We start from the raw sequence: 24,800 nt of genomic DNA, 5'->3' as shown, positions 1-24,800 counted from the left end.
ACATTAGTATGGCTATTAAGGAGTTAGTATTCTAAAAAATGCAGAAATTGTAAAGAAGTCCCGGTGCGAAATGGTAATAGGCAGTTGATTTAAGGCTGAGAGGGCATTAATCCCTAAGTTCGAGAATAGTGAACTTATAAGATATAAGTGTATGTATGGAGAGCCAAAAAAATTGGAAGTTTATTAGGCTTATACATGATATCTGCCCATATACTAAAATATCCTTAGTATCGCACCTGGAAGGGCATTATTTTCTTGAGTGGAATAATGTGATCTAATAACAACAGTTGGCAGAGATGGTAAGGATAGGCCTAGTATGAGGGAAAGTGATCCACAGGGAAAGGGAGACATTAATCATGAAACTAGTACCAATACCAATATTTATTGTACACATATTGAACAATCCTAACCAATACTTGTATAATCAATAATAAACAACAGATTTGAGTACACAATATACGAAGAAACTAATAAATAATGTTATACCAGTACCGATACCTTATTGCAAGACAATGTTTAGGTAATGATGAATGCAATTACGGTAAAACATTAAAAACGCGTTGCAGATGCAATTATTTTACAACACCAATATAAACATTAAAAATAAGGAAATAGCATGAACTGTAAAGGATGGTATTTCGATATAATTCCCTAACGTAGGAAAAATGTGTTTGCAAAGAAAAAGTGAATAATGCACAAAACTGCACAGAAAATACTTTCATATGTATTAACATTAAGGGACAAGGTAACAGTGGCGAAGCAAATGTGTCAAAACTAAATAGGGTGATATAAATCTGTTATCCTTCTATCATCTTATACATTAGATGATTCACGGCATTTTGAAGACAAATATAGTTACATAATCCCCTCAAAAAAAAAAAAAATCCAATAGAATACGGGTAAAACAATTTGAACTATATGACCAAGAACTCCCAGTTAACCAAAGATATTTCTAACACCAAGGCAATAGAATATTTACATTTAGTCTTCCTCCATCCGCTGTTTTAATCAGTGCTGTAGTTGGAAAATAATTTTAGGGGTACTGTTCAAATCTCCTAGGTTGGAGATCGCCATCCAGATCGCAGCCACAATAGCACATAAGGCATGGGGTTAAATGTTGACAATGATGGCCCAACACAGGATTGAGAACAAAAGCCTAGGATTTATTTTACTAGAAGAGTATTCCTATTCTTAGTCGAAATATCGTTCATTACACTAAAGCGCCTTTGTATTCTGAAGTTGAAATTAGAATAGAATGCATTATAGGTCTATGTTACAAATTACGAAGGTCTGGAGGTTTCATATTGAAGTCAGTATAATCCCTAAAGGCCAGAATGTACTTTCGCTTTTCTTCAAAATGGAAATGCTCATACAAGTTTAAGATGAACATATTAGTACAGGTTATAGGTAGGCCTACATGTAAATGTTTGTATTTACAAATGAAATCTTTCAACATTCTCTATTTTACGTGTCTTCCATTCTATAATACTAATCTCAGACTGTCAACATAAGTAGGATGTTACTGTGGGATTGAAAAGCCTCTGATTGAAATTTTCTGCCAGGGTTCTGTAAAAATGACTAGGTTTTATATTAGCTATATTTGTCCTGCAATGTAGCTCACTATCTTTGAAAACTTCCTATTATGAAGCAGAAAATGCCTCTTCAACATAAGATCCAGGCGAATGTACCATAGAATCAAAGACCTTAACAGTACAGTATGCTATTAAGCTTACGAAATTGTTATATGTCTCATAATAAGGCCATCACAACTACTGCCATATTCTGAACAAAATCATCAGACATTGTAATTTCAGGAAAACTTGCGTATTTAGACCTTAATTAATTCAGAGTCTCTTAACTTATTATTAATATAATGGGAGACTTCAGTTGTGAGGTGTCGTGTCGTCAAATTAGTAGACCTATTAATTAGAAATATCACGACAGGCTTGAAATTAACAGATAACTACTATTCATGAGGTGCCAGACCATAGTTTTCAATAAGACAACGAATATACAAGTGTGTAAGCAAAGGATATGAGATACCAGCTGTTACTGTTATGCCAGAAATCAGAACTAAATTTTTTTCAGATATCTAACATCCTTCATTTCAAAGTGTATGAAAGACTAGTTGAACATAATGAATGTTTTCAAGTCTATATTTTTTGCTGGTATGGTAACAGCAAGTTTTTATTTTAGACGGTATGGCGTATTGGCCCATACCGGCCCAACTACAGCACTGATCTTAAAGTGTAAATGTGGAGTCCATCACTAACTTTCTAAGCACACTTATGTTTCATACATCCAACTTGAAAACTGTTTAGCTTTTAAATCTACCTTAATGTTCTCTCATTAAGATTCATAATACAGAAAATATGTAACACTCACAGGCATGGACTCTCAACGAAACTAACACTCAACAACACAGTGCATATACAGAGCCCCAAATATAAAGTGACATATCAAATTGTGAATGAGAGGCTAGTGATGTTTTGTATGGAAATGTAGCGAATCGATATCTCCTCCCCAGAATCCCCCTCTACATTGCGAATCAAGGTCGTAGCTACCGTCTTTAAGACGCATGTGCCACAAGCCCCTCGCAATGAACTCTCCATACTGGAAGGAGTGCCAACAGTGTACTTATTTTTTTGGAAGGATTGGAGTGTAATCAAGTGGTACGATACATCGATGTTACGAACTTACTGGCCTATTGTTACTAGGTATAATAACTTAAATAAATGTGGGAACCGGTAGGATAAGTCTCAAAAGCTCTTAAGAATTTCGTCACTGCAAGTTGGCAAGTCATTACTTTTTAGTAGGCATGGTAATATTTTTCGGCACTGTAACAATTATGTGTCAAAATGTGCATGATTATCACTAGACAGTGGAAAAAAAGTCATTCGGATGTGAATGTAACTACAACACAACTAATTTGTCTCGTCAGAGGGTTGTTGTCTACATAAGCACAGTAGGCATACTAGAGGCACGTGCAGGTATAGGCCGGAGGGAAATGTAAATTTACCCTCGGAATAATCACTGAATATAGGTTGTACGTTGTTATAACTATTGCAATAGCATATTCTGTAAATTTTTCTATAAACCCTTCAAAGTGAGTATTGTTCAACATTTTGAATAGATTATTGCAAACTTATCATTCGACACAAATCCTGGCAAAAGTCATATGACATATGTGAGGCGGAATTTACTGTGTATTACATTAATTTTCTAACGAATTGTTTTGTTATCTTTTTTAATGCACACATACATAACACACACATAATTGTTTCACCAGTATCACTACTAAGTATCTTCTCAGTCCACTCTAAGTCCTCTCAGTCCACTCCCTGTCTCCACAGTCCACTCAATGTCCTCTCAGTCTGCTCCCTGACCTCTCAGTCCAGTCTATGTCCTCTCAGTCCACTCTGTGTCCTCTCAGTCCACGCCCTGACTTCTCAGTCCACTCTATGTCCTCTCAGTCCACTCCCAGTCTTCTCAGTCCACTATATGTCTTCTCTGTTCACTCTCATTCCACTCTGTCCTCTCAGTCCACTCGCTGTCTTCGCAGTCCAGTCTATGCCCTCTTAGTCCACTCCCTGTGTTCTCAGTCCACTCTATGTCCTCTCAGTCCAATCTATGTCCTATGAGTCCACTCCCAGTCTTCTCAGTCCACTCTATTTCTTCTCTGTTCACTCTCAGTCCACTCTATGCCCTCTCAGTCCACTCGATGTCTTCGCAGTCCAGTCTATGCCCTCTTAGTCCACTCCCTGTGTTCTCAGTCCACTCCATGTCTTCTCTGTCCACTCTATGTCCTCTCAGTCCAATCCATGTCTTCTCATTCCACTCTACGTCCTCTCAGTCCACTCCATGTCCTCTCAGTCCACTCCCCGTCTTCTCAGTCCACTCTAAGTCCTCTCAGTCCACTCCCTGTCTTCTCAGTCCACTCAATGTCCTCTCAGTATACTCCCTGACCTCTCAGTCCACTCTATGTCCTCTCAGTCCACTCTGTGTCCTCTCAGTCCACGCCCGGAATTCTCAGTCCACTCTATATCCTCTGAGTCCACTCCCAGTCTTCTCAGTCCACTCTATGTCTTCTCTGTTCACTCTCAGTCCACTCTATGTCCTCTCAGTCCACTCGCTGTCTTCTCAGTCCAGTCTATGCCCTCTTAGTCCACTCCCTGTGTTCTCAGTCCACTCTATGTCTTCTCAGTCCACTCTATGTCCTCTCAGTCCACTCCATGTCTTCTCATTCCACTCTATGTACTCTCAGTCCACTCCCTGTCTTCTCAATCCACTCTATGTCCTTTTAGTCCACTCTGCGTCCTCTCAGTCCACTCCAAGTCTTCTCAGTCCACTCTATGTCGTCTGAGTCCACTCCCTGTCTTCTCAGTCCACTCTATGTCCTCTCAGTCCAATCTATGTCCTATGAGTCCACTCCCAGTCTTCTCAGTCCACTCTATTTCTTCTCTGTTCACTCTCAGTCCACTCTATGTCCTCTCAGTCCAGTCGCTGTCTTCGCAGTCCAATCTATGCCCTCTTAGTCCACTCCCTGTGTTCTCAGTCCACTCCATGTCTTCTCAGTCCACTCTATGTCCTCTCAGTCCAATACGTGTCTTCTCATTCCACTCTATGTCCTCTCAGTCCACTCCATGTCCTCTCAGTCCACTCCCCGTCTTCTCAGTCCACTCTAAGTCCTCTCAGTCCACTCCCTGTCTTCTCAGTCCACTCAATGTCCTCTCAGTCTACTCCCTGACCTCTCAGTCCACTCTATGTCCTCTCAGTCCACTCTGTGTCCTCTCAGTCCACGCCCGGACTTCTCAGTCCACTCTATGTCCTCTGAGTCCACTCCCAGTCTTCTCAGTCCACTGTATGTCTTCTCTGTTCACTCTCAGTCCACTCGCTGTCTTCTCAGTCCAGTCTATGCCCTCTTAGTCCACTCCCTGTGTTCTCAGTCCACTCTATGTCTTCTCAGTCCACTCTATGTCCTCTCAGTCCACTCCATGTCTTCTCATTCCACTCTATGTACTCTCAGTCCACTCCCTGTCTTCTCAATCCACTCTATGTCCTTTTAGTCCACTCTACGTCCTCTCAGTCCACTCCAAGTCTTCTCAGTCCACTCTATGTCGTCTGAGTCCACTCCCTGTCTTCTCAGTCCACTCTATGTCCTCTCAGTACACTCCATGTCCTCTCAGTCCACTCCCCGTCTTCTCAGTCCACTCTATGTACTCTCAGTCCACTCCCTGTCTTCTCTATGCACTCTATGTCCTTTTAGTCCACTCTATGTCCTCTCAGTCCACTCCCAGTCTTCTCAGTCCACTCTATGTCGTCTGAGTCCACTCCCTGTCTTCTCAGTCCACAGTATGTCCTCTCAGTACACTCCCTGTGTTCTCAGTCCACACTATGTCCTCTCAGTCCACACTATGTTTTCTCAGTCCAGTCCATGTCTTCTCAGTCCACTCTATGTCCTCTCAGTCCACTCCATGTCCTCTCAGTCCACTCCCCGTCTTCTCAGTCCACTCTAAGTCCTCTCAGTCCACTCCCTGTCTTCTCAGTCCACTCAATGTCCTCTCAGTCTACTCCCTGACCTGTCAGTACACTCTACGTCCTCTCAGTCCACGCCCTGAATTTTCAGTCCACTCTATGTACTCTCAGTCCACTCCCTGTTTTCTCAATCCACTCTATGTCCTTTTAGTCCACTCTATGTACTCTCAGTCCACTCTATGTCGTCTGAGTCCACTCCCTGTCTTCTCAGTACACTCCATGTCCTCTCAGTCCACTCCCCGTCTTCTCAGTCCACTCTAAGTCCTCTCAGTCCACTCCCTGTCTTCTCAGTCCACTCAATGTACTCTCAGTCTACTCCCTGACCTCTCAGTCCACTCTATGTCCTCTCCGTCCACTCTGTGTCCTCTCCGTCCACGCCCTGACTTCTCAGTCCACTCTATGTCCTCTGAGTCCACTCCCAGTCTTTTCAGTCCACTCTATGTCTTCTATGTTCACTCTCAGTCCACTCTATGTCTTCTCTGTTCACTCTCAGTCCACTCTATGTCCTCTCAGTCCACTCGCTGTCTTCGCAGTCCAGTCTATGCCCTCTTAGTCCACTCCCTGTGTTCTCAGTCCACTCTATGTCTTCTCAGTCCACTCTATGTCCTCTCAGTCCACTCCATGTCTTCTCATTCCACTCTATGTACTCTCAGTCCACTCCCTGTCTTCTCAATCCACTCTATGTCCTTTTAGTCCACTCTATGTCCTCTCAGTCCACTCCCAGTCTTCTCAGTCCACTCTATGTCGTCTGAGTCCACTTCCTGTCTTCTCAGTCCACAGTATGTCCTCTCAGTACACTCCCTGTGTTCTCGGTCGACTCTATGTCCTCTCTGTCCACTCTATGTCCTCTCAATCCTCTCCCTGTGTTCTCAGTCCACTCTATCTCCTCTCAGTCCACTCTATGTCCTCTCAGTCCAATCCCTGTCTTCTCAGCCCACTCTATGTCCTCTCAGTCCACGCCCTGTCTTCTCAGTCCGCTCTATGTCCTCTGAGTCAACTCCCTGTCTTCTCACTTGACTCTGTGTCCTCTCAGTCCACGCTGTCTTCTCAGTCCACTCTATGTCCTCTCAGTCCACTCCCTGTCTACTCAGTCCACTCTATGTCCTCACAGTCCACTCCCTGTCTTCTCAGTCGACTCTATGTCGTCTCAGTCCACTCCCTGTCTTCTCATTCCACTCTATGTCCTCTCAGTCCACTCCCTGTCTTCTCAATCCACTCTATGTCCTTTAGTCCACTCGCTGTCCTCTCAGTCCACTCCATGTATTATCAGTCCACTCTATGTCCTCTCAGTCCACTCTTTGTCCTCTCTGTCCACTCCCTGTCTTCTCAGTCCACTCTATGTCCTCTCAGTCCACTCCCTGTCTTCTCAGTCCACTATATGCCTTCTCAGTCCACTCTATGTCTTCTCAGTCCAATCTAAGTCTTCTCAGTCCACTCTATGTCTTCTCAGTCCAATCTATGTCCTCTCAGTCCACTCCATGTCTTCTCGGTCCAATCTATGTCCTCTTAGTCCACTCTCTGTCCTCTCAGTCCACTCTATGTCCTCTTAGTCCACTCTATGTCCTCTCAGTCCACTCTATGTCCTCTTAGTCCACTCTGTGTCCTCTCAGTCCACATTCTGTCTTCTCAGTCCACTCAATGGCTTCTCAGTCCACTCTATTTCTTCTCAGTCCACTCTATGTCCTCTCAGTTTACTCCCTGTTTCTCAGTCCACTCTATGTCCTCTCAGTCCTCTCCCTGTCTTCTCAGTCCACTCTATGTCCTCTCAATCCACTCCATGTCCTCTCAGTCCACTCCCTGTCTTCTGAGTCCACTCTATGTCCTCTCAGTCCACTCCCAGTCTTCTCAGTCCACTCTATGTCGTCTGAGTGCACTCCGTCTTCTCAGTCCACAGTATGTCCTCTCAGAACACACTCCCTGTGTTCTCAGTCCACTCTATGTCCTCTCAGTCCACTCTATGTCCTCTCAGTCCTCTCCCTGTGTTCTCAGTCCACTCTATGTCCTCTTAGTTCCCTGCTTTCTCAGTCCAATCTATGTTCTCTCAGTCCACTCCCTGACTTCTCAGTCCACTCTATGTCCTCTTAGTCCACTCCCTGTCTTCTCAGTCCACTCTATGTCCCTTCAGTCCACTCTATGTCCTCCCAGTCCACTCCCTGTCTTCACAGTCCACTCCCTGTCTTCTCAGTCCACCCCCTGTCTTCTGAGTCCACTCAATGTCCTCTTAGTTTTTCTCCCTGTCCTCTCAGTCCACTCTATGTCCTCTCAGTCCTCTCTATGTCCTCTTAGTCCACTCTATGTCCTCTGAGTCCACTCAATGTGCTCTAAATCCACTCTGTATGCTCTCAGTCCACTGTATGTCCTCTCAGTCCACTCTATGTGCTCTTATTCCACTCTATGTGCTCTGGGCCCACTCTCTCTCTCCTCTCAGTCATATCTGGTTCTTCTCTGTCCGCTCAGAGTCCCACCAGTTCACTCTCTGAGTTGTCACTCTACTCTATGTCCTCTCAGTCCACTCAATGTCCTGTCAGGCCACTCTTTCTTCTCCGTCCACTCTCTCTCTCTCATCTTAGTCCAATGTGGTTCCTCTCAGTCCACTCTCTGTCCTCTGAGTCCATTTTCTGCCCACTGAGTCCCCTCTCTGAGCTTGGACTCCTCTCTCTGTCCTCTCAGTCCACTCTATGTGCACTCAGTCCACTCTCTGTCCTCTCAGTCCTATCTGCTTCCTCTCAGTTCACTCACAGTCAAACCAGTACTCTCTCTGTACTCATATTCCCCTGTCTGAATTCTTAGTCCACTTTATGTCCTCTCAGTCCACGCAGTGTTCTTTCAGTCCATTCTCTGTCCTCTCAGTCCACTGTATGTGCTCTCAGTGTATTTCCTTTCCTGTCATTGGGGATTATATGATCTGGTTTTGCAACAATTTGCATATCTGTCATACTCATACATATTTTTTGGGATTGCATTTATTCGGGGTTCGAACCCGGGTAATAATTTGTTTGTTGTACAGTTCTTTGCCGTACGGGTATCTTGAGCTGTAAGCATAGTGTCATTGCGACTCTGGTGTTCTGTCTGTAAACTACGTCCACGATTTAATACAGTTACAACTTATTACCTTTTCAAATACATGATGGCAGCTTTTCTCTCATCGCTATCGCTAAGGAGTGTAGTGTTGGCTCCCATGCATACATGCTTAATTTGATTTACGTAGTAGCCTTGCGCGCGTCCGCCATGACAGTTCGCCTTGGCAACAGTTTATTGGATTATACCAGCGCAAAAATTACTTTTCGATAGGTGTAAAAAATACCGGCTCAGCCTTCTCTTTTTATATGCATAAAAAACCTTAAAAGTCTTTGTCCATAAGTTGTAATTTATCAGTAATATTTTGTGACAGAATATAATAGGAAATACTTTTTATTATTTTCCCCCCTCCCAAGAAATAAGGAACGTGAAAATCCAATATGGGGATATTAATGAAGGCTCGTGGACATCACTGCCAAAAGATGGCGGAAGTGGCAGATGAGGGATGTTTGGTTATAAATGTCAATTGAGTTTTGAATCATGAGAGTAGATTGTATACGTGTTTAAATAGATGTAATTACTGTTCATTTTGTTTGTGGAACATATAAACAAAATATTCTGTCAAATCGAGGAACAGATAATAAAATTCTTATCAAAAGAAATACGATGTATCGTGTGCGTAATGACAGGTCAAAAAGATCAAGGGCAAAAGTACTACGGTAATACGTACAAATGATAAAGGAAATACACTGTTTTTATGAATATCATGAGAATTTTTACAATAAGAACGATGAAGAAACGATTAAAACACCAGGTAAGTAATTACATTTGTTACATTTATGGACCATGTTCGTTCGTAGTGACTTTAATAAATAGGTACCATGTTTATTTTAATAAGCGAATAAAGTAAATTTAGGCCTACACACTTAAAAAAAACTTATTTAATTATCTTGAACTTCGGTTAAGGGTCAGTCTCTATTTTCTTAGGTTACTAATGTCCGATTAATTTAATGTCATGAAACAGAACCAAGACTTTTTCTGCAGAGGAATGTTTACATTCATTGTACTTCCGTTGTTGTTGTTTAGTCCGAAGACGGTCTGAACCTCACAAGTGATACCAACAAGGCACCACTTATGAGGCACCTAGGCCAGGAAAAAATGGGGTAGGGTGACCAGTTTCTTTCACTCTCCATTGCATACATCGTCGACTAGCTACGTATTACACTAGTCAGACTTCAGTTGCATACAAACAATTGTACTTCAGTGTGGTATTTAATTTAGATTGACCGGTCCAATGAACTACACCTGTAATTCCTGTCTTTATTATTAGTATGTTTTGTATGCTTTGTGAGTAGGGCTAAATTGTGATTAGCCTATAGGTTATGTTTATAGCTACACACACACACACACACACACACACACACACACAGATATATATATATATATATATATATATATATATATATATATATATATATCAAAGATTTTTACTATTTAGTATTATGTTTCCACACAGCATTATAGTAGCAATTTAATAGCTGTATCAGTCCTAAACATAAAGAATAAGAGGTGTCTTAAGTTAGGTTAAATTTAAGTGGTCTCAAAGTTTACTTCTAAATTTTAGTGGGCCTAGGTACCTAATTTCATAGAAATGATGTACTAAATACCAGCTGCTGTGGATATTACATATAAATGGGTTGTTTTGTGTCGGACAGCACATCATAACTTTTGTCATAATAAGGCAATCTAAGGTGTCTTGGGTTAAATTTAAGTGGTCTCAAAGTGTACTTCTTTTACCACTAAAAATTAGGTAGGCTTAGGTACCTAATTTCATAGAAATGATGTACTAAATACCAGCTGCTGTGGATATTACATACAGGCTAAATGGGTTGTTTTGTGTCAGACGGCACGTCATAACTTATGTCATAATAATATATAGTAGAAATACGAATAATATTATATTTTTTCATACCAATGGGATAAGGGTAGGCGAAACTAGTGCACGGGAAGGTCATGTAATCTTGAAAGTGAAAATGGCCGGGGCGCGCTTCCGAACAGGGGCAGCGGCATTTCCCTTAAGGTTAGAGTCCAGTTTAGGTGTTTGTGTATTAATCGAAAAAAATGTCATGTAAACATGCGTTCTATCTCAATATTTTCTAGCTCCTAATTTTCGATTAATACACACACACCTAAACTGGCCTCTAACCTTAGGGGAAATGCCGCTGCCCCTCTTTGGAAGCGCGCCCAATGGCCGATTTTAAAAACCCTAGAAAAAGAAAAAGATTCTATACCTCAAAAATACTGGAATGCAAGAGGACTAATGGCTTCGTTGCCAAACGTCTAGGCATTTGAACAACAGGGACTAAGTGTTTTTTTTTAATACTTAAAGCACTATGGGCAGCTGGGTAGCTCAGTTGGTAGAGCAGCTGGCTATGGACTGGAAGGTCCGGGGTTCGATTCCGAGTGGTGACGGGATTTTTCTCGTTGCCAAACTTTGAGAACAGCCCTGAGGTTCACTCAGCCTCCTATAAAATTGAGTACCGGGTCTTTCCCGGGGGTAAAAGGCAGTCGGAGCGTGGTGCCGACCACACCACCTCATTCTAGTGCCGAGGTCATGGAAAGCATGGGGCTCTATCTCCATGCCCAAGTGCCTTCGTGGCATGTGACGGGGATACCTTTACCTTTTTTACCTTTTACTTAAAGCACTATAAGTTATTTCATTGAGCAATAGTAGCATAATCATAAAAGACGAGTATTTTTCCTGGATCAGAAATATGATTACAAATTGAATAAAATCACCTGAGCTTTCCTGCGTTAGTTCTTCTTAAGGGTATCAGTAATTGTTACCGTATATATTTTATGTACTTACAATTTACATTTATCTTTGGCTTAGCCGAGATTTGATCCAACTTCAGTTCTATGTTCTACCTCAGAAAGTAATATATTAGGCATATCTCAACCTAATTTGAAATATAATTTTGTTTTTGTTGGCGGGGGGCTACCACCCTCCACATCCCCACTTATATCATATAAACAGGGCTACATTTTTGCATAGGCCTACCTTTGATTGTGTTAGACAAATAAGAAATGAAACTTTTGAAGACACAGGTATACATGGTACTGTAAGGCTGGACATTTAGGCATTTTTGGGATATGAAAGCAGGTTGATAAATATTTATCACGAAAGCATCATTAAATGAGAGGATGTCAACTACCACCAAGGCTGTTGCTGTTCAAAGATAAACATAAACTTCATTTTAATGCATGTTCTCCCTCTCTCAAAATGTAGCTTACTTGGAATTCAGAAGTGCGTATATGAAATTGAAGTGATATAGAATTTTTAACTTGTATGAAATTGAAATAGTTTTGATCTCCAGATCGTTTAAAATTGAATTTATACATAGATCTTGCGAGAAACTATTGTTTGAGCATCCCATAGTGTTTTATTATCCTATCAGTCACACTTTTTATGAACAGTTGTTTTTATGTTTGTGATTTCTTCAGACTTTGAAATTTATCCGTTAATTCCTTTGATATAACTTCTCCAAATACTAGTTTTCTTCTTACAGTTTCTGGCACTCTACTGTCTTTTAATATTTGATTCACTCTACTTTTTGGCATCATTTTTTCTTGTGCATTCTTAGATCTTAAGTTTTGCCTGATTTCCATTTGTGGTTCTTAGTTTTGCTATGTCTCTATATTAGCGATGTCATACCTTTCTATGCTATGCTTCAATTTCGTTCTAGCAATAGCACGTGTTCAACCCTTATCTTCCCTGATATCCCTCTTCTATCTGCAGTCTCACGCTAGACGGAGTACAAATACAATGCCTCACTCAACCTCATGCTAAACAGTAAAGAACATTGAAGGTATCACAATACATATCCTCGATTACTTCAATTTGTTTCAGAAATGTTACCTACAATATGTTTGGCAACACTTATAGTGTGAACAGTTTTTTCTTTCATAAAACTCAACAGATCTAGGCTAAGGAGTCCATTGACAACCATTTACGTTCAGTTTTAAGGATTGTACCAGTAACTTCTAACCTGATATTACCTGATATACAGAAAGTATCTAAAAATAAACATCAAACGTCTGCAGCAGATCACTTCAAGTGAGAAAAATGAACTTTTATAATTTAAGAAAATGTGTTTTGACATTATACACATTGCAATTAATTGTAGACAGTGAAATAAAAGCTTTAAAAGTGATTACCTCTTTTTTTTTTTTTTTCATTTTGTTTGTACATGTATTGATGTACGAGTATTTGTTTCTTTCTTTGAATTCCTTGTGAGACAGTACTAGTATGAATGAAGTACATGCTGTTTCCTCTTAGAAGAATGTACTATATTATTTAGCTGAAATACTATTAGTTTATAAATAAATAGTCATAAAACTCTAATTGAAGCGTTGGGCCAAATAACAGTCTAACTGTGCAGGAGGAACAAAAATGTTACATCATAATTCCGCTTATAAATTTACTATCGGATGGGCAACATAGACCATTATTCCATCAATATGTTTTGTACACTACACGAAGTATACGATTGTATGTTATTGAAAGTCATATTACACATCAGTTTATAACATTTTTAACTCCATAGAAATGCGACTGGGGAATACAGACAAACAGTTTTGTACAATCAGAATATTATGGAATATATAGGCCTATACAAGATCAATAAAAAGTTAAATTATGAACAAAATGATTATGACATTTATTATTAAATGCTATATATTAATATGAATTAACACCATGTAATTTATTAAAGTTACACTCATTGTCATATTATGAATAAACAGACAATATTGATCAAATAATAACACTATTATTAGAAAATAACTGTGGTGTTGAGATGTAGGGACACCATTAAATTAATGAAAGTTGTAACAATAACAAACGAATAAAGAAAATTAAATATTACAGTCGAGAAATTGTTAGGGGATGGAATTTGAACTCCTGTTCCGAATATGCAGTATTCATCCCAACAACTGGCTTATCTGTTAAGTATAAATCTGATTAATTATGTAGACAATAACAATCACAGTTTTTAAATGCTGACTGTAAGAGAGTAATACATTTTAAACAGCTCCTTTCTGACATCAAAAGCAAGTTGTGAGCACATCTTCTTACAAGAATTGCCACAAATCTGTTCCTCAAACGAAATACCGATAAAATTCTAAGATAAACTATAGTGGGAAAACACCATAGACCAACTAATACTCTAATACTAGGTAAAGTGTAAATTAAAATACAACTAATAAAATAGTGCAAAAATAACAGACAGGAACTCAGACTACTATCTCTCAACGACTTTCGTGACACATCTTTCCACTTATTGATATTAATTTGTCAGGATCCTTTTTTTTTTTTTTTTTTTTAGTTGGTCAATATATACCGTCACACCTGTGGAGTAATGGTCAGTGCGTCTGACCACGAAACCAGGTGTGGCCCGGGTTGGAATCCCAGTCGGGGCAAGTTACCTGGTTGAGGTTTTTTCCGGGGTTTTCCCCCCAACCCAATACGAGCAAATGCTGGGTAACTTTCGGTGCTGGACCCCAGACTCATTTCACCGGCATTATCACCTTCATTTCATTCAGATGCTAAATAACCTAGATGTTGATACAGCATCGTAAAATAACCCAATAAAAAATATCTACCGTAGAAATCGTCACTGTCTTGCAGTTGTCCATTTTAAGTAATAGATAAACCAAAATCTGATACACAGAGTTCAAGCACCCAATATTCGTAAAGAGAACAAATTCCCATGCAATAACTCCAATACGATGTAAATGCTAGAAGTGACTAGTGACATAGACCATTGTTCCAACGAAGAAATTCATGCTTGTAACTTGTGTAGAAGCGCCTCTGATACAGATTTTGAAAAACAATTTTTGTGACAGCTGTGTAAGACTATACAGAGCATTATTCCATTAAAAATTCGATTTTGAAAAAATTGTAACATAGACCGTTATTCGACCCAATGCTTTAATTACGTATCACAAATATTTCAATTTACAAATAATGTTTGATGCTGGACCCTGGACTCATTTTGCTGGCATTATCACCTTCATCTCACTCAGATGCTAGATAACCATAATAGTGATAAAGCATCGTAAAATAACCCAATAATAATAATAATAATAATAATAATACTTACTTACAAATGGCTTTTAAGGAACCCGAAGGTTCATTGCCGTCCTCACATAAGCCCGCCATCTGTCCCTATCCTGTGCAAGATTAATCCACTCTCTATCATCATATTCCATCTCCCTCAAATCCATTTTAATATTATCCTCCCATCTACGTCTCGGCCTCCCCAAAGGTCTTTTTCCCTCCGGCGTGGCTCCCCAACTAACACTCTATATGCATCTTGTTTAATTCCTTTGACTTTTATAAAAGTTGTTATATAAATTGATTACGATTTATTTACTGCTGATGATTAATTATTATTGTATATGATGTATCTCAGGCAATTTTCACATAAATTGTCTCATTTGTGTGATTGTGATTTACCCTACAGCTGCAGTGCCTTATTATAACACTTTCTACACCCCTGCCTGAGCACTGAGTAGTCGTCCAGTTATATGCTGTCTTTTATAGAAGAGCACGCAGTGAAGCGAATAAGTTCAAAATCATAAGTTGCTGTGCTAATTTCGTGACATCACTGCTCTATATGCTTGAGCTCTATCATGCCGGAATTTTTCCTTCCCCCTTTTTTCTGGTCAGTGTCATTTTTCTGGCTTGTAGTGTTATTAGGACTTTTTCATGTTGATATTATTCACTTAAATTGGCACAGAAAAGGTTTTAAAACATTTTTATCAATAATATACAGGCTGTTCCATTTGAGTATGGATAATATTAATTTATTATTATAAAGTAATTATGATAGTAAGAGAAATTTTCTGCTGGTGATATTATGCTTAAAAGATGGGAGTGTCCATACATGGCAAAAATGAAAATGAACAATGCATAATATGGAATGAAAATCGTAGATGATTTAAATGGCTACCACAAATCAACAGCGGGCACAAATGGCTATTTACAGATGAAGCGACTTTTCATGTTAGTGGGAGTGTAAATACATACAATTGCATTATTTGGACAAGGGAAAATCCACATGTCTCCTACGAGCTTGAAAAGCCAAATCCAAAGTTAATGTATGGTGTGAAGTGAGCCACAATAAAGTGTATGGACCATTCTCCTTTGCAGAAAAGACAAACTCTGCGGCTCTTGTTTGAATATATTGCAGTTGTTTCTGTTGCCACAACAGAAGACAACAATATGAACATTGTATTCCAGCAAGATGGTGCACCCCCTCAGTTTTCCAATAAATCACCCCTCTAATGTTGCAACGGGCATAGGTTGAATTGCACCACCGTTATGAGTTGTGCAGAGTGCGCAATGAGGGTCTTGTAGAGTTCTGAGAAATCTCCCATCTTTCAATGCTGTATATATAGAATTTCAATAAATAAAGTTCAGTAGAATATTGAATACAAGTAAAATTTTTCAATAGTTCAAAAGAAAAGTGTGTCTCTGATGAATGAACAGAGATAGATAAAAACTGTTTTTTTGTCAGATGCCGAAATCATGGATTTAGATACTTTCTCTGTACTTTGTCTAATGAAAGAATAAAATAAAGGGAGGCCTCTTAATTTTAGCATTGGGATATCAAAAACATATCACTAAGATGATATCACCACAGTAATATTAACATATTTTTATTTTATTAATTATTGCCATTAGATATTAATATATTTGCGCACTGAGGCAAAGAAGTTTGCTTCTCCATGCATGTATGTTGTGTTGCAGATTCCATCATATCTATTGCACTGTTAAGCAGGCTGCAGTACTAATTGATTTGACATCATGGATCCACTGATGCTATTGGTTGTGGTGGTAGTGTCTATAGGGACAGGTGTTGTGGCAACCCTTGCAGTACAATGGTATGTTTTCAACCACTACATCAAGTGCCTCCCATATGTTGGCCCACCAGGGGCACCTGTATCTGGACACTTCCGTCTTCCTCAGGTAGGCCTACATTTGATGTCTTGTATTTGGGGAAGCATGACTGAATGAATTTTGGCTTAGTGTGCTTATGTAATATTACTCAAGTGAGGCTTATATAGGCCTATAAAAAATATTTTATATGGACATTCATGTTTGTCTCCAAATTTGAGAAATACCATGAAGAAAAATATGTTGAAGTACTGGTACGCATTCTTACTTATATCATTGTCGTAATATTGGAAATAACTTGCAACTGCTTGAAACATGTTCATTTTTTTTTCTGTGCTGTCTTGTAGTTGTGATTTACCTTGTAATGTAATATACTGCATGCATGCCAAAATTTTTTTTTCTGACAAGTGAGTGAGCAGTATTTAAATATCCGTATACAGTTTAAAAGTGCAGTCTCTGCAAGTAACGAACCCTCATTTATTATACATTTCAAGTTGTTACAGGCAATTAAGACCTATTCACTTGATGAGAAACTGAGTTTCAAGTGACCTGTAGTGAATTAATTTATAAATTAGTTTTCAATAAGGTTATAAGGTTCTGTTGATTTAGTGAAAATCAAAATCGGTATGCTTACACTAGGTGTAAAAAACTTGTTAAAAATTTGCTTGATTTGTGCAAAATTCTCTAATATACATTATACAGTAGAGCTTCGGCTATGATCATGTTAGAATACCATTGCTTCAACTAATCGTAATTTTATACGTATTTAATATCCATCAAGTTACATTCCCTCGTGTGTGTGTGTGTGTGTGTGTGTGTGTGTGTGTGTGTGTGTGCGCGCGCGCGTGCGTGCGTGCGTGCGTGCTTGTATACAGGATGAAATTGGTATAACCATAGTCTAGTATATACATTCACGAAGCTGAATACGTAGTAAATATGCATCCATAGATAGTTGCTAACCGCTAGGATCACTACTATCGCCTCATCACAGACAATGCGAAATACTACCTGCACAGTCTATTGTTCCTAGTACCCTCATAAACTCAAGCTTCGTGACTGTATATACTGGACTGTGGTATAACTGTGCAGATTGAAGGGACAATAGAATACATTAAAATAGACCTAAATAAAAAATCTATTACGTGTTTTGTAATTAAGTGCATGGTTAATTAGAAAATTAGGCTGAAAATCTGCATAGTTTGGCAACAGCGCATTGCCTGCTCATCTATTAATACATTCTCGAACTCAGGGCTGAATAGCAGTAGTCATCATCCCATAGTTACTGCAGTAATGTTGCCATACTTTCTAATGGCAGGAAATAATAATACTTGTTAATATTTTTATTTAATTTGCAAGAAAACTGTCCATTTTATTTAAAAACTGATAAGAATAAAAATCAGTCATACAATTAGTACTTACAAATAGCTTTTAGAGAACTCGAAGGTTCATTGGTGCCCTCACATAAGCCCACCATCAGTCTCTTTCCTGAGCAAGATTAATCCAGTCCCTAGCATCGTATCTCAACTCCCTCAAATTCATTTTAATGTTATCCTCCCATCTACGTCTCGGCCTCCTGAAAGGTCTTTTTCCCTTGGCCTCCTAACTAACACACTATATGCATTTCTGGATTCGCCCATACGTGCTACATGCTCTGCCCATATCAAACGTCTGGATTTAATGTTCCTAATTATGTCAGGTGAAGAATACAGTGTGTGCAGTTCTGCGTTGTGTAGCTTTATCCATTCTCCATAACTTCATCCCTCTTAGCCCCAAATATTTCCCTAAGCATATTATTCTCAAACACCCTTAACCTCTGTTCCCCTTTCAAAGTGAGAGTCCAAGTTTCACAACCATAAAGAACAACCGGTAATATAACTGTTTTATAAATTCTAACTTTCAGATTTTTTGACAGTAGACTGGATGATAAAAGCTTCTCAACCAAATAATATAAGGGATTTCCCAAATTTATTCTGTGTTTAATTTCCTCCCGAGTATCATTTATATTTGTTACTGTTGCTTTGAATTTTTCCACCTCTTCAAAGGATACATTTCCAATTTTTACATTTCCATTTCGTACAATATTCTGGTCACGAGACATAATCATATACTTTGTCTTTTCGGGATTTACTTCCAAACCTCTCTCTTTACTTGCTTCAAGTAAAATTTCCGTGTTTTCATAATCGTTTGTGGATTTTCTCTTAGCATATTCACGTCATCCGCATGGACAACCTGTCCAATTCCAAACCCTCTCTGTTATCCTGGACTTTCCAAATGGCATACTCTAGAGCAAAGTTAAAAATATGAGAAGCATTACTATTTGTCATTATTGGTATAAACCTCTTCTCTATTTATATTTCGGTAAGGTTAATTGGAAATGTTCCTGGCTATGCAAGAAGTAACCAAAAATTTCTTACAGGTTTTGCATCTGTTAACAACAAATACTATCATTTTAATAAATTTTGTTTTTATTTTCCAGAGTCTGATTGATGCTTTGCAGAGCAACGACATTCCAAAGAGAGAGAGCTGCCTTGCTCTCAATCTTCTGTTTCAGTTTCTATTTAAAGAACTTAGAAATGCTCAAAAGGTGCGGCGATGGTTTCGACACAAATTGAGTCTAGAGTTTGAGGAGCTGCTTACAAGAACGACGACAGGGAAACTGTTTGATTGCGTGTCAGTAAGTAACAATTGCTCTTGTTGTTGCTTCTTCACTACTTAAACTGATTGCATTATCTCGTTGTTTAATGTTTAAGTGCTTGTGCAGGTGAGATTTGTAAGTGCTACCAGCGTATAGATATTATACAATATGGACATTTCGCGTCGGTACCTTTGATGTAGCAGGACTGATTTCAATGACCTTCAAACCAGTTTGAGCGTGAGATTCTGCTTTCTCCCAGGAGTTGGCACTGACATCACACCAGCTAGCAGTCGACACAGCGGAAATATAACACATACAATTAATACATACATAAAATAAATTGGACCGATGAAATAATAAATCCGTCATTAACTGTAACGTCTAGACCCTAGAGTTGCTTCATAATGAGAGTTGAGACATTGACCCCCATCAACAATTAAAATATGTAATGATTTGATAGCGCTGAAAATAGAAAAACTCCTATGAGAAGTAAAACCATATACCTATAGTATATTGTGTACAAATATTAAACGAATTTGATACATAATTTTATAATGTATTATTTTATAATATAATTTATTGTATATAAAATAAAAACATTTATTATTACAACTAGTTTGTCACTGAGAAATAAGGAAAAGCTGTTAACGTGAATTTATTTGAAGCAAAGCGTTACTGGATTATGCAATAAGGTAGGCGATGTTTGGATCCTGTGTCTCAACTCTATTCTCAATTATTATCTTAGCATGTGCTCATTTACACTAACCTCTGGCGCTTGAAAGTGGAACTAAACGCCGGCACACAGAGAAACAAAACACAGGAAAATTCGCTCAGTCTCCATTCTTTGTAATCCCTATTCGCTGGTGCTACTGTCAAACAGCAGATAATGAAGTCTGGTGGTCATGATACCTTGAACAGAAATTACCGTATTGACCCTATTAGTATTACTTCGAATATAATACGATCTACTCTTTGAAGATGAAAAAAAAAACTTACATATTCAAGTTTTCAATTTGTGTATCACTGTGTTGCTACCTCCAAAGCTCCCCACTGATCAGATTTCTTTGTGAGAAATGAAGGAAACTTCAGTTATCACTGAATTTGGATAAAAGAATAACCAACCATGTTGACATTGTCATTTGTTGCATGATAGCCCTCTAGTGAAACATTTCACACTGTAAGAACCGCAAGAAATTTCTACACTTGACTCCAACACCTGAGCATTCATGTATTGTACCTATCAGTCTATCAGCTGGTTGACCATTGCAGTCTCATTTCTTATTCCAACATGATGAAAGCAGAATCGCAGCAAATTATCTCGCAACCAACGACAAAAATGCTGAAATGGCAACATGGTCATTGAAATTGTAACTGTTGATTGAAGGTATTAACCACGCAGTGGTCTTACTCTTATTGTGTTGTGCTGATTGTAGATAAGGGACTTATGTCTGGGCACGCAGTTTCCCACCATCAAGAGTGTGTCCATTAAGGATGCTGTCCTACATCCCCAGTACCAGCACATCGAGACCTTGGAATTGTGCTTGGATCTGGAGTACTCTGGAGGATTTCAGCTGTCAATTGATGCCAATATGGTGCTGGGAAAGGCAGCATATCTCTCCGTGAAAGGTTCGTTTCTCGAATTCTAAACATTATTTGGGCTAAATTTATTTCGTCTGTAACTCAAAAGTGTTAAGTTCTCTGAAATGAGTTTATTCTGTTGAAGCCAATCTAGTAAATATATATATAGATATTATTATTATTTTTTTGTATTTTAAGGTTTCTAGGTTCTGATACCGAAAATCATCCTGGTGTTATCAGCAAATAGGATTGACTTAAATGGGGTATGGTCATAAACCATCTTTTAACAAGGGAACTTGAAGAGGGAGAAGGAAATACTGCCCTCAACAGAAACATTTTTGGAACAGTGGAAAAATGTTTTAATGCGGTATTACATGAGATAAGACAGAAGTCGGCAAATTGACCATCATAATTGCAGGAATGGTGACGTCATTAGACGCAACCTGCCATACACATGATGCACGGATTCGGAGGATGGGTTGCTTACTCTGCAGTGGCGGTGTGACACAAACGAAATTCTCTAACACAATTTTTATTTTATTTATGTGTAATATATAAATACAAACTGATAAGGTGACCTTAGTAAGCCAAGTTTTAACAAACTGCCCATCACTATAATGTTTGAATAATTTCGCTATTTGTAATACAACTATATAGTTGGCTTGTAATTATCTTTGTTTTATTGTTTCCGCAGCAGATGTGTTCACTAAACTTGCAGTTTTATATGCTGGAAGAGTAATGGAACGGAGAAAAATTCTCTCCGGCGCCAGGATTTGAACCTGGGTTTTCAGCTCTACGTGCTGATGCTTTATCCACTAAGCCACACCAATGCCGGGGTTGCATCCGGTGTGGCTTAGTGGATAAAGCATCAGCACGTAGAGCTGAAAACCTGGGTTCAAATCTGTTCGTGGTACAATACCACGTTTTTGTTATGATAAGTTTAATGTAATGAAAGAGATTTTTACCCTTGTCATTGAATTATTTACTATTTTTTCTAGGTATTCGACGCCGGAGAGAATTTTTCTCCGTTCCATTACTCTTCCATCGTATGATGACGCAGAATATCTGCATGGAAATATCATATGTACTTCGGTACATTAAAAAAAAATAATAATTGCAGTTTTATGTTGCTGCAGTTGATTTGCATGAGCAAGTCCTGAAAATAAAACACATAATATGTCTTATCTATTTATGATTATTTATTACGACTTTTAAAGTTTTAGGGTTTATAAAATGAGTGTACTTTGTAATCCACTTCTTTACTAGAATATACAGCTTCATTGAAAATCTAAAACCTAAATTGTTAAATTTACAGACAAAGTTGTATTTTACATTATTCTTTTAAAATATGGATGTCTTACCTGTGACTTGCTTGTGGTCTTTGTGACAACTTTCGTAATGTCATTTAATGTTTGACTTGTAAATACCAATCAAGATTTTTGAACATAACAGGCATTTCACATTTTCACCCATAGCACAGCAAAAATATTGTTTCTCCCAATCATCTTGGAATTGGAAGGTTCCTTTCCGGTTTCTTGTTTCCGATGGTTTTGAAAGAGCCATGTCATATCTGCTGTACACCACTGCTTGTTTACATTTGAATGCGTGCTGAGTGAAAGAGGGAGGGTAGAAGCAGGCCAACTTATTTCTTTGCCCCTGAAGGTTGTAATACATCATACCATCAGCCGGTAAGCATTTGCCGACTTCTGGGATAAGACAATATTTCACCTGGGGATGTGTTTGTTAATGTAATTCATAAAAATAATTTGCACTGTAGTACACTTACTTAAAGTAACTACCGAACTAGAGACACTGTATACCTTAAAAAATTAAAAGAAGATCGTTACTGAACTTTCAGCAGTGATGAGATATTGTTGCTTTCAAATTGCAAAACGTGTTACATAATTTTTTTTTTTCAAGTTATATACAAATAGGGATAATTAAAGCAAAAGAGACTAACGGGAAATAATTTAGTAAAAAGCTAGAGTTTCTGAGAGGAGTACCATGGAATTTTTAAATTAATTCTTTGTGATCCTTGGTTTGTATTGGTGCGATTTTTTTCACTCCCACAAAATTATTGTTTATATTCAACCTTATGTAGGTTAGTAAAACTGTATAAGCAAGCTTTGCAAATATTTAAACGATTTCGTGGTTTTCTGTATTTTTATTTAGAACTAATGTGAAGTTTTTGGAATGACTAAATGTGTTGCAGTGAATCACTTGTCAGGCCAGGCCAGGTTACAGTTCACACGACATCCCTACACCCACTGGTCTTTCAGCTTCTTTGGTGATCCAGTGCTAGAGCTACAAGTGGAGTCTCAGTTTCAAGGTCGTCCTCTTCCACAAATTACATCCATTATAATCAGTCAGGTAAGAAACTTGTACGTAATACAGATTTGATTTATATAATATCGATTCTATAATTGTAGCATTGCAATGGAACATCATGTCAAGGTTGTGAAACTTGTGAAATCACTCCATTATGATAGGAATTACATACATCAACTAACAGTTATATAATATAGGACTTATATGCACAAACAAAATCTGAAATATGGGTAATAAAATAAGAATATATGCAAAAAAACATGCAAAATCCAATTTTTTGATAAGGAATCAGGGAGGTGCGTGTGTGTGTGATGTACATTTTATTTCTTTGTTTACCAGTACCTTTTTCAGGTTGCAAAACACAACTAACAACGCATATCAAGCTTTCAGGTATAACTCCCTGTAAAGTTGATTTGAATAATTTCGAGGGAAAAATTATTCCAGGGCCTTTGGTTAAACATACCAATGCTCTTCCAACTGAGCTACCTGGGAACCAGGGGCGGCCCGTGATTCAGAAGACAAGTGAAGTGCTGACAATTGTATGTGACAAGAAACAATATTTTTTCTATCTTACCTTATCTCTTGTAGAGTAGGTCTATTCTCCTGTTCTTCAGGGCCTCGAATTTGTCAATGATGTCGTCTAAAAAGCTGGGTTTTCCTTCAAGTTCCGAAAGAAGTTCTCTATGAATAGAAATGTTGGCCAAGGAGGACAAACGCTGCTGGGAAATTGTATTCCGCAAATAAGTTTTTATTCTCTTTAGACACGAAAAACTTCTTTCTACGGACACACTGGTGGATGGCAAAGACACTACAAGTGAAAACAACTTATACACTTCCTGGAATACATCTTGCTGAACATCACTCTGACGTAACATCTCCAATCCTTTCAAAGCGTTAATTGCTATCACCATAAAGAAGTTCAAGTTCATTTTGTAAACGTTGATTTTTTAAAAATATGGATGAGTAGCACTCGATCAAGTTCTGCAAAGCACCTGATGGAAATTCTTTAGAATAGTCTTTAAATTTTGTTGTATCTACCAAACTTAGAAATGATACTTTGTTCAAGTCATGAAATCTAGTATTAATTTGTGACAGAATATTGTCTACTATCTCGTAAAACAATGACTTGTATTTGAAGAAAATGTCTTCATCGGATAATTGGGCATGCTGTCTTTTATGGTTGCAGTTACTTCTCACTTTTGCATTACGAAATATTTTGTTGCAGTATTCTTCATTTCTTTTACTATTAATCAAATCGTAAGTACTTCGAATTTTAGCTGCACAGTAACTTATATCTAAACATTTCTTTTGCAGAACATCATACAAAACATCAGTTAGACTGAATATGTCATAAAAAACCAGAGCCAAAAAACTGAATTCAAAGTCATTCATGTCATTCAAGAACCCTCCGCATTGACGGATGGAAGTACTATCAGTTCCAGGATTTATTTTTATTTCTTCAAAAACCTCTTTTAAACCGTCCCAATTCTCTACTACTGTTTTGAGTATTTTGGAGTTTGATGTCCACCTCGTTTCCACAGCTGTTGGAATTCGCCTTCCAACTATCGAATTCAGAATGTGGTTACGTTTACCTGAATGATGAAAGAAAGTGGGAATTCCGCTTAGGTTTGCAAAGAAAATTCGGCAACTTGAAATACTGTTGCAACTCTGTTGCAGAACTAAATTCAAACGATGCGCTAGACAGTGAATGAAAATAGCTTGAGGAACTTCATCTTTGACTTT

General features: G+C 38.4%; 1 protein-coding gene across 5 annotated transcripts in view; it reads left to right on the top strand.

Moving 5' to 3' along the window:
- Positions 1-8,987: 8,987 nt before the first annotated feature.
- Positions 8,988-24,800, top strand: part of Pdzd8 (PDZ domain containing 8) — a 110,717-nt gene continuing 94,904 nt past the window's right edge. For all 5 annotated transcript variants that reach the window (XR_011331373.1, XM_069821313.1, XM_069821314.1 and 2 more), the window contains exons 1-5: positions 8,988-9,367; positions 16,370-16,588; positions 18,993-19,190; positions 20,585-20,777; positions 22,942-23,099. Coding sequence is in view for 4 of the 5 variants with exons in the window: in XM_069821313.1 (XP_069677414.1) it covers positions 16,427-16,588; positions 18,993-19,190; positions 20,585-20,777; positions 22,942-23,099 (711 nt within the window). In the remaining variant the exon portion in view is untranslated. The remainder of the gene's footprint in view (positions 9,368-16,369; positions 16,589-18,992; positions 19,191-20,584; positions 20,778-22,941; positions 23,100-24,800) is intronic.

Source organism: Periplaneta americana, chromosome 3 (assembly GCF_040183065.1).
Source record: "Periplaneta americana isolate PAMFEO1 chromosome 3, P.americana_PAMFEO1_priV1, whole genome shotgun sequence".
Taxonomy (NCBI): Eukaryota; Metazoa; Arthropoda; class Insecta; order Blattodea; family Blattidae; genus Periplaneta; species Periplaneta americana.
Note: the sequence above shows the minus strand (reverse complement) of the source record. Positions and strands in the feature narration are given on the sequence as shown.